The sequence below is a fragment of the Octodon degus genome, unplaced genomic scaffold, assembly GCF_000260255.1.
Source record: "Octodon degus isolate 3935 unplaced genomic scaffold, OctDeg1.0 scaffold00113, whole genome shotgun sequence".
NCBI lineage: Eukaryota > Metazoa > Chordata > Mammalia > Rodentia > Octodontidae > Octodon > Octodon degus.
The window spans coordinates 7,982,563-7,992,691 of record NW_004524689.1 but is presented as its reverse complement, the minus strand read 5'-3'; the positions used below and the strand labels follow the sequence as shown (position 1 = coordinate 7,992,691).

Sequence of the window (10,129 nt, the reverse complement as noted above, 5' to 3'; positions counted from 1 at the left end):
CCTTCCACTGACACAGGGACACTGTAGGGCTCCTGGTGCCCAGAATCTGTCAGGAGAAAGGGACTTGAGTGTGGATCCTGCTCCCCCAGGGCCATGAGCCTCCTCGCCAAAGGCTGCTGCAATCGTGACTTGACCTGTGGCCTTCTGCATCTGCTTGACAGCAAAGCTTGCATTGCCAGTGGTTACAGGAGGCACACCAACAGTCCACTGCAAGGGCCACTGCGGGCCACTTGTCACATCGAGGGGGTAACGCTGCCACAAACGGGACAGCTCTGCTCGATGGTATCCCCCACACAGGATGGAGGCTCCTGGCATCAAGGCAGTGTCCAGCTGTTCCCAAATGCAGCCTCATGGCCTCTATACCAGGGGCTCTTCTGTCATCTGTATCCACCTGAAAAGGCGATTCCAGGATCATTCAGCTGGGGAGCAGGCACTTGGGATCCCACTGTGGCCCCAGGCACTACCTGAAGCTACTCAGCCTCCTTTGACAGATGGCCACAAAAAATGTGGGGTGGCACCCCACAGAAGCCCAGACACTGTGGTTGGCAGAGGAGCAGCAAGTTGTGAATGGCCGATTCAGCCACTGTGTGCAGATCCTGCCCTGGGACTCAAAGTGGTTGTGGATGGGAGTCGGCTCTGCAGGCCCAACACGGACCGCAGAGAGGGGAGCCTGGCCTCCTAGAAAGTGCCACCGTGAGACAGCAATGCTGGTGCTGTGTGGGGTCCCTTCTGGGGCTAGGCCAACCTGAATCCCTGAGTTGGCAAGAGACTTTTCTGGGATACATGGAAGGAACTTGGCTCCTAAGTGGCACAAGAGAACTTGAATCCAAACTCGGGTCACCTTGTTCCTGGGTCCTAACCCAACAAAGTCCTAACACAGCAAGGATCTGGCGACATTCCCAGATTCTCTCTGTTTGATGAAAGAGGGCAGATAAGACATGCAGCCTAGGGCTGGTGAGATGGCTCAGTGGTCTAAAGCACCTACTTAGAACAAGCTAAACTAGGGCTGGTGAGATGGCTCAGTGGTCTAAAGTACCTACTTAGAACAAGCTCAGCAAAGCACAGGGACCACGGTTCAATCCCCCAGCACCACATGCCAGCTCAACCCTGCCCCCTGGTGGGCTGAGCTGCCCCCCTCCCCACACCAGGGACCGTGGTTCAATCCCCCAACAACACATGCCAGCCAGCCTCACCCCCTGGTGGGCTGAGCTGGCCACACACACACGCTAAATAAATAATTTTTTTAAAAAAATGCAGCCCAGGGGCCGGGGAGATGGCTCAGTAGAATAAGCACTTCTCTGGCAAGTGCAAGGGCCTGAGTTCAATCTCCAGTTCCACAAAAAAAAAAAAAAAAAAAAAAAGACACACAGCTCATCCCAGAATAGGCAGTGTTTATTGCAAAAAATGACAGATCTTCAGAAGAAGCGAGAAGCACCGAGCTGGCAGCTGCAGATGGAGGTCTCGGGTTGCGTCCGTGTAACTGGACCTTTTAAGGAATGTGCTTTCCTCTTTTTTTTTTTTGGCAGAACCAAGGATTGAACTCAGACCCTTGTGTGTGCCAGGGAAGCACTTATTCCACTGAGCCATCTCCCCAGCCCCACTTCCCTGTTTCTGAGGTCACAGTTCTTGGACAAATAAAATGGGCTGCATTTACCTAATTCAGAGGAGGTCCCTGTGTACTCTAGGCAGATGGCTCCATTGAGTTTGAGGCCCTGAGATTTTTCTAACCCTTCTGCTCACCCACAGTCTGGACTTTCTCTGGGACCTGGACCTTAGCGGCATGCCCAGAGGAGGTTCTGTCCTTTTGAGCTAAAGCTGGAAACCACGAGGATGTATGGATTTTATCTATGGCCACTGATCAAGAAAGTGAAGGAACGGAAACATCTGGTCTTGGCTTAGCAGTCAGGCCCCAGCCGCCTCCTCCAGCCTGCTAACCACAGCTTCTGCCTAACAAACCAAGTCAGAGAAAGGAGGCACATGTGCTGCACTGACCATGCCCTCCTCTGCTGTGGCACTGAGAGGCGGGCCCAGCGGGCACTCCTGCTTGCTCTGGCCGTATCAGGCTAACTTGGGCAGTTCCAGTTCACTTGGGGCTTCCCCTGGGGACTCAGGAGAGAAAAGGTCGGTCCCAGGAATGACAAGCCAGCCACCCAGCCAGCTGGGAAATGAAACATGGCTCAGTGCTGTCCCAGAATCCCTCAACTCTAACATCATGGCTCCAAGGAGGGCAGCTATAGGCTGTGGCAGGTCCTGTGGAGTCCAGGCCTGGGCCCCCAGGAACCACGTGGCCAGGCAGTGAGATGCATGAGACCTCACTCCCATGCCAGCTGCTTCTGGAGCTGAGTGTGCTCTGAAGCTCTCAGAGCTTGGGACCCAAAGGCCCCACAAGCCAGAGGCAGGTCCAGGAGGTCACCCTTGGCTATGCACAGCCAGGCCTGAGGCCTGCATGGTGCAACTGTGGGATGGGAGGTACAAAGAGAGACCACAGACCCAGCATGGGAACCTGTGGGGTGCTCTTTGGGGGACAGCAGGCCTCAGAGTGAGGACAGATGAGTTCATGGGACTGGGAAGCCATGGTCCCATGGGCACGGGATTTAACAACCCCCACCCCTGAAATGGGGACAGGAAGGTAATTGCATCTTAGGCCCAATAAAGGTCAGGGGTGTCCCCAGGACCCCCCAAGCATCAGGACTGTGATGTGGTGAGCAAGGACAGGTGGTGGGGGCCGGCTTCAGTACCCTCGGGTGTCCGGACCCCTGGCCTCGAGGCCCGCGAAGGGTTCCGCAGGCCCCTCCGTGGTGGAGTCAATCGTCTGGTAGGCGCTGCGCTCCTGAGAAGGCCCGAGGAAGTCTGGGGGGCGGGGGGGGGGGCATGGGAAGAAACAGAAAATGAGGGGTTTGGACTGGGCACATCCCATGGAGCCCAGCCCCTGCCCACCTGTGGCACCACGATTCCAGGGATGGGTACAGCAGCCCCACACCTTGCTGTCAGCAGCTGTAGCTGTCCCGTGTCCTCCTGAAACAGCTGCTTCAACTGTCCTCACTTTACAGGTGAGGAAAGCAAGGGCTGACGATGTGGCCTGACCCACTGGAGATGACCCTGGGACTCACGCTGGCACCCCCAACCTCTGACCCTCTCTTGGGTCTCACTCCTTTTTTTTTGGGGGGGGGCCTTCAGGGCAGGTTTGGTTTGGCTTGAGGATGAGGGGATCGAACCTCAGCATCCTGAGCCTGACTGCTTTGTTTCAGCAGGCACTTAAGCACCTGATGGGCAGGCCTCCGGGTCTCACTCCTATTGTTCATTCCGCATCTGTGTGGTGCCCCAAACAAGACCAAGGCCTGCGGGCCTCAGTTTCCTCAGGAGACTGATGTGCACAGACTGTTCCTGTCTCATTAGCTTAGGACAGGTCCAGGCAGTGCTGAGGTCAGCCAGGGTGTCGGTGGTGGCTGCTCCTGCCCTTCCCCGTGCTCCCCTAGGCTGTCACAGCCCACTGTAGGCCTGTCTCCCTGGAAGTGACAGGCAGGTGTCCACACCCATCTCCTTGAATGCCCAGAGTGGGCAAGAGAAGAAGGGAGGGGCTCTAGGGCCGGCCCACGTGGGGCCAGAGGGGAGGAGCTTCCCTGGAGCCCACAGGAGCTGACCACACAGACAATCACTGTGGCCTGAGGTGCAGTACCCTCATCACACTCCCGCCTGTGCCTGGAGCGCCCAGCCGTGGGAAGGGACAGCAGGTGGGGAGTGGGGGCTGGGGCCTCACCGGAGTGGAAGCGGAGCTCGCCCCCGCGCTCACGATACATGTGGTGCACCAGGAAGCAGGAGAAAGGCTTGAGCAGCAGGCTCAGGATGGCCATGCCAGCGCTGAAGTGAACCGTGGCTGTGATGGTATCCCGGGGATAGAAGATGCTGATGTGGATGATGTCCAGCAAGATGGTGGCCAGCAAGCCCCCCAGAAACTGCAAGACACCGTGCCATGAGTTAGGGGCACCGACACCCTGTTGTCCCAGGTACTCCCCAAGATGCCAGCTGGAAAGCTTGTCTTGTGCCCTAACACGTCTGCAGGGCTTTTGCCAGGGTCCGCTCTGCTGTGTTCCCCTGCGCCCGCCCCACCTGCCTGCATCAACCTGGGGCCTAGGACTCGCTTCCAGAACCTGCAGTGCTAACATCCCTTGAGGTTCATCTGATCTGTCTCCTATACAAGGGGAAAAAAAAAAAACCCTTCTCCATCTTGCCCACAGGCAGCAACTTCCTGGCAGGAAGTGCTCGTGCTGGGCACCGGGCAGTGCCAATAGGTCGTGCCAGCTCTGACTTCCTGAAGTGGCAGGGTTCCCTCCTGGCTAAGTCTCCTGTCACACCCCTCTCCCTAAGAGGCCCTGAGGCAGGTGAGACCACCATGGGGAGCGGTTAGTCTGGACCCTGCTGGCTGGGTCCCTGCTTCATGCCTGCTGGGCTTGGGAAGGCAATGGATCAGGGACGAAGCTACCAGACACACATGGGACGCTGTACAAGACTCCGGAAGGCAAGAAACGGGGACACAGAGAGGAGAGAAGACTGTGGTAGAGCTGGGACCACAGCTGGCCTGTGCCCGCCCCTGCTGCTGCCTACTGCAGCGCCCACTCCCCACTCACCATGCTTATGGCGTCAATGGAGTCCCGCTGTGCCACAGCCCACACGCCCAAGGCCAGGATGGTGAAATTGGCCCAGGAATAGGCACCCCCAAACACGATGCTGCCCCTGCAGAAGGAAGCAGCACCCTCTGTGAGGCGGCCACCATCTCGCAGGTCACCTCCCTCTGGAGGCAGCAGGTCTCTGGTCTCCTCTGAGAACAGATCACAGTCCCCAAGGCCACAGGGCTATGGCCAATCACCCTGGCTCCACCTCCCCATTCTCTGCCACAGCAGCAGCCACAGCCACCCCACATAGCTCTCCTTGCTGCTACTCCTGCCCCCTACAGGCTGCTCCCAGAACAGCAGATGGCAAGGGCTGGCCAAAAATAGCTCAGCGGATTAAAGCACCCCTAGGGCTGAGGGTTGCGATCCCTGGGCCTGCTATACTGGCCCCACCCCTGGGGCGCAATGAGACTGCAATTGAGACTGGGCGTGGTGGTGCACGCCTGTAATCCCAGCTCTTGGAAGGCTTGTAAACAGGCCTATCACTACTAGTCCGATCTAGTAGTGAGACCCTGAACACCCTGTAGACCCTTCCCTAAAATACAAAAAAAGAACAGCAGATGGCATGTAAACCAGATGAGGCCTCTCCTGCCACCAGCCCTCTGGAATAAACTCAGCTGTCTTGAGGATCCACCTGACAAGCCCTCCTGCTTACCTCCAAGCCGCCGACCACGTGCACTCTGCCCGAACGCTTGGCCTTTTGGTCCCTTTAGCCTCAGCTCAAATGTTAACTCAGACCCCTCCTCTCAGAGATCTAGGTTAAGTATCACTTCCCTGACACAGGCCCACCCTGCTTTACCGCTAGGGCATTACTCCTAACTCTCACTGCCTACCTACTGGTTTGCTGGTTAACCCAAAGGAAATGGAAGTTGAACACTTGCAGGGCTCTACGTGCTTTAACTTCCCTCCTCCTTTTATGTTAACAATGACTCCAGGGGGGCTGGGGAGATGGTTCAGTAGAATAAGCATGTGCCTGGCAAGCACAAGGGCCTGAGTTGAATCCCTGGTTCTAACAACAACAACAAACAAACAAACAAACAATGACTGCAGGAAGGAGGCACCGAGGCACACCATGGTTAGTAACCTGCCCACAGTCACACAGCTAAGTGGCAGGGCTGGCGTTCATACAATCTGGCTCCAGAGGCCAGGCAGTTTTTTGTTTTTTGTTTTTTTTTCTTTTTTGCAGTACTGGACAGAATCAGAATCCAGGGCCTCAAGAATGCCAGGCAAGGGGCCGGGGACATGGCTCAGTGGGGCCAGGGAGATGGCTCAGTGGAATAAGCGCTTCCCTGGCAAGCGCAGGGCCTGAGTTCAATCCCCGGTTCCACCAAAAAAAAAGAAAAAAAAAGAATGCCAGGCAAGTACTCTAACCCTGGCCCTGGGCCATGCCTGGAAAACAGGCCCTCAGCCACTCTATTTCCTGCTCAGTGTGCTTAGCTTCACAGGTGTGAATGGATGACATTCACGAGGTATGACTCTGAAGAAGACCGCAGGTGCAGGTAGCTGTGGAGCACTACTGGTCTCCTCATCTTGGACTAAATCCGCTGCTCATCTTTTGATCTTAAGACCACAGGTACCTGGGCCCTGCCCAGATGCCCCTTGGGGACTGGGGCTGAGAAATCTGCATTTTTTTTTTTTTTTTTTGGTGGAAATGGGGATTGAACTCAGGCCCTTACTGAGCCATCTTCCCAGCCCCAAGAGAAATCTGCATTTTGATCCAGAGTCTGTTGCTCTCTTTCCTCCCAGCTGTGCATGCACCTACTGTACTTCCAAGTTTGCAAAGAGCACTCATTCCAGTCCTAGTCTGGCAGAGAACTTTCCCAGAAGGGCCACAAACCGAAGGTGACAGTGGGAGCCAAGCTGCACTCCGGCAGCCCTGGGGGACCAACAAGCATCCAAGCCTCTCCCTCTGGATCCTGGGACTCATGGTTCCAATCCCACTCCTAGGCAGACAGTGGCCCCAACAGGCAAAGTGCCTGACCCAGGGTGGCCTGGCTAGGACACAGCAGGGCAGCCAGGCTGACACAGACCAAGCAAGGGGGACGCATCATCCCGCATGCACCTGCACAGAGCCAGGGGGTGGTGTGCATGCGTGTGCGCATGCATGCGCAGGTGCGTGCAGTGGTCACTCACCAGGTCGTCAGCAGCCAGTGAACCAGGAGAATCACCTGTGACACAAAGGGACAGGTCTGTAAATGTTACTGTGGTGAGAGAGGGGCAATTTCAACTGATTAGCCGTGACTTCAATAATCTCACTCCCTTCAAGATTGAGGACTCCCTGATAGACAGGGACATCCACCATAGCCTGGAAGGGCGGGGCCCCACCTATGCCCTCCACAGACAGAGCCAAATTTTTCCTGGAAATGAGGCCACCTCTCAGCCACAGGATGCCACAGCCAGGACTAAGACAGAGATTAGGAGGCCCCCACCTGCCTGCTGATCCTAAAAGTTGTCTTCCCACCTCTGTGGGTGGGAAGTCTGACCCCTTTATCAAAATGTGCCCCTTTTCTTATCTTCCCTGTAACTTTCCAATTAACTTTTTCTGCCCTGTGGATTTGTGCTTCAAATTTCCATTATTAAAAAAGCAAAGACCCAAAGCTAGCCACAAACAACTCCAGAGTCCACCAAAAAAGCCTCTTCCAGGGCTGGTGAGATGGCTCAGTGATCTAAAACACCTACTTGGAACAAGCTTGGCAAAGCACTGGGACCGTGGTTCAATCCCCCAGCACCACATGCCAGCCAGCCCCGCCCCCTGGTGGGCTGAGCTGGCCACACACACACACACACACACACACACACACACACACACACAAAATAAATAAATAAATTTAAAAAATGCCTCTTCCAGGTACAGAAGACTGGAAAGAAATTCCAGAAAGCCTCACCACATGTCCAGCTTTGCAGAGGTCCTGGGGCTCTGAACAGGGTATGTCTGTGTGCCTGGCACCCCAATACCCTCTGCCATCATTTATTATCTTTTTTTTTTTTTTTGGCGGAACCGGGGATTGAACTCAGGACCCCATGCTTGCCAGGTAAGTGCTTATTCTACTGAGCCATCTCCCAGGCCCTGCCATCATTTATTATTGAGCACTGGGCTCCACTCCAAGTGCTTTCCGTGTCCAAACACACTTCACCCTGACAGTTCTCTCAGGTACTGTTATCCCCATTGTGCAAAACTGAGACTCAGGGCTGGTGAGATGGCTCAGTGGTCTAAAGCACCTACTTAGAACAAGCTAAGCTAAACAAAGCACAGGGACCGTGGTTCAATCCCCCAGCACCACATGCCAGCCAGCCCCGCCCCCTGGTGGGCTGAGCTGGCCACACACACACAATAAATAAAAAAATAAATATTAAAAAAAAAAAAAAAACCTGAGACTCAAACTCCTGCAACTGGTCAGAGGCAAAGCCAGCAGTCAAACCTAGCCTGGGTTGTTCGACCACAGGCCTCTCCCCACTGTAAGGCTAGGAAGCTGAGGCAAGGGGAGGCTTGGCCTTCCATGGGTTTCTTTTACCTGGGGTGTAAGAGAAGAGACAGAATGGTGCTGAGTTTTCTCAGCCTTTACTGCTGTCCCTGGCTTCCTGGGCCCCTGGGCTCCAAGGACATTGAACTGGAGCTGCCACCCCAAGGGTGCAGGATGGACACCCCCAGCAATATGCAATGGGACCCACTGAGACCCCAGTCCTCCCAGAAAAGGAACTTCACTGTATTGGGGCTTAGGGGGGCTTTAGGGGGACTTCTTCAAAAAGTAATAGGCCAAGATGAAGGCAGTGAGTGGGATGCCAACTGGGACCGAGAGTACCTGAAAGGCTCTGTGACAGATGGGAGCATGGAATGTCCTAGAAACTGTAGAGCAGGCCACATGGCTGGAGCAGAAGGGCAGAGGAGAGGGGAGGAGGATGAGGCAGGAAGCTGGGGTAGGATGGGGTAATCTCATCTTTATCTTTTTTTTGCTCCGAATGCCTTCAGGGCAGGTTTGGCTGGCTTGGGTTGTGGGGATCGAACCACAGCAACCTGAGCCTGACTGCTTTGTTGAAGCAGCCACTTAAAGAGCTGAGCTAAGGGGCAGGCCCCTTGTCATCTTTTTCTTAAGAGAGACAGCCCCTGGGTCTACACTGGTGATTCTGACAGTTCACTGTGGACTGTGAGAAGATCCCAGGAAGGCGGCACCATCTTGTTGTTCTCTGGAAAGGCCATCCCCACCCTCCCCAAGTCTGTGACTTCTTAAGACCGCTTCCAGCTCTGGCTCTTGTACCCAGGCCATGCACACACTAGGTCTGCATCAACAGCTGTCTCCTGGCTCTGCAAGTCCAGGCCAATTTGTATTCATCCATTTAATTTGGAGATATTGCTGATGTTTCCTAAATCCGAGCCCTCTGGTCATTTCTCTTCAGCTCTGGAAACAAAACAGAACAACAACAACAAAAATCCATAGCCATCTACCCTCCACCTGCCTCAGTTTTCCCATCTTTGTAATGGGAGGATAGTCGCCCTCTAACCCAGACAGACTTAATGTACAGGAAAGCTCCAGAGGGAACTGAGCCAAGCTGGCCCTCCCCTTCCTGGCAGCCCTGAGGAGGGACCAGCAACTCACAGAGGACACAGAAAACTGTGGGGGAAGTTTCTGGAGTCAAATCATAAAGCTCAGGAACACAGTGCTGATGCCAACCACAGCACCAGGCTCTCGGCCAAGTTTTTAGGCAGCACAGTGTGCTGCCTGCCAGGGCACCCGATCCTTTAATTCGCTGATCTCCAGAGAGGTCAGGACACCTATTCATGGTCACACAGCCGACAAGAAGCAAAGCCTGGCCCTGAACACAGTCTCTCAAGGCCCGGGCTCTCGCTTCCTAGTAGCACAATCAGGATCCAGAAGAGCAAGGGCAGGGTGGATGGGAATGAGGAAGCTTAACCTGCAGCGAAGAGGGGGCCGAAGAGAAAACAAGGACCAACAGTGACCCCTCAGCCATGCATGGTGGCACACACACCTGTAATCCTGGCACTGTGGGGGGCTGAGGCAGGATGGTCACCAATTCAAAAGCCAGGCCTGAGCAATTTAATGAGAGCCTATCCTCCTCCCCCTCAAAAAACAAAGCCAACAACAAAACCAGCATTGGGATGCAGCTCAGCGGGAAGGTCCTGGGTTAAGACTTCAACCCTGTTTGCCGCAGGAGGACCAACGGGAGGAGGGACTTTAGGGTCATTCCCAGGCCCACTGCAGGTGACCACTCAGATCAATGCCATTCGAGTGCTGACATGTGATGACCCCCATGGGACACCCCGGAGGGGAAGCAGGGCCCTGCATGGTGAACTGTGTGGTCCCTTCCAGTTTCAAGACCTACAGGCCCAGTTATTACAGATAGCTAAGTGAGCTAGCAATGTTATAAGCAGTCAGACAGGGCTGGGGCGTGAAGGGGGTCAATGGCCAGATTTACATACTTCCTTTCCCTTTTTTTTTTTTTTTTTT

The 10,129-nt window shown here is 54.8% G+C and overlaps 1 protein-coding gene across 2 annotated transcripts in view; it reads right to left on the bottom strand.

Annotated features, from left to right (window-relative positions):
* Window positions 1–1,374: 1,374 nt before the first annotated feature.
* Window positions 1,375–10,129, bottom strand: part of Agtrap (angiotensin II receptor associated protein) — a 12,899-nt gene continuing 4,144 nt past the window's right edge. For both annotated transcript variants that reach the window (XM_004639740.2, XM_023699599.1), the window contains exons 2-5: window positions 6,801–6,835; window positions 4,626–4,731; window positions 3,758–3,953; window positions 1,375–2,850 (exon numbers count right to left, since the gene is read on the bottom strand). In XM_004639740.2, coding sequence (XP_004639797.1) covers window positions 2,732–2,850; window positions 3,758–3,953; window positions 4,626–4,731; window positions 6,801–6,835 — 456 coding nt within the window. In that variant the 3' untranslated portion in view covers window positions 1,375–2,731. The remainder of the gene's footprint in view (window positions 2,851–3,757; window positions 3,954–4,625; window positions 4,732–6,800; window positions 6,836–10,129) is intronic.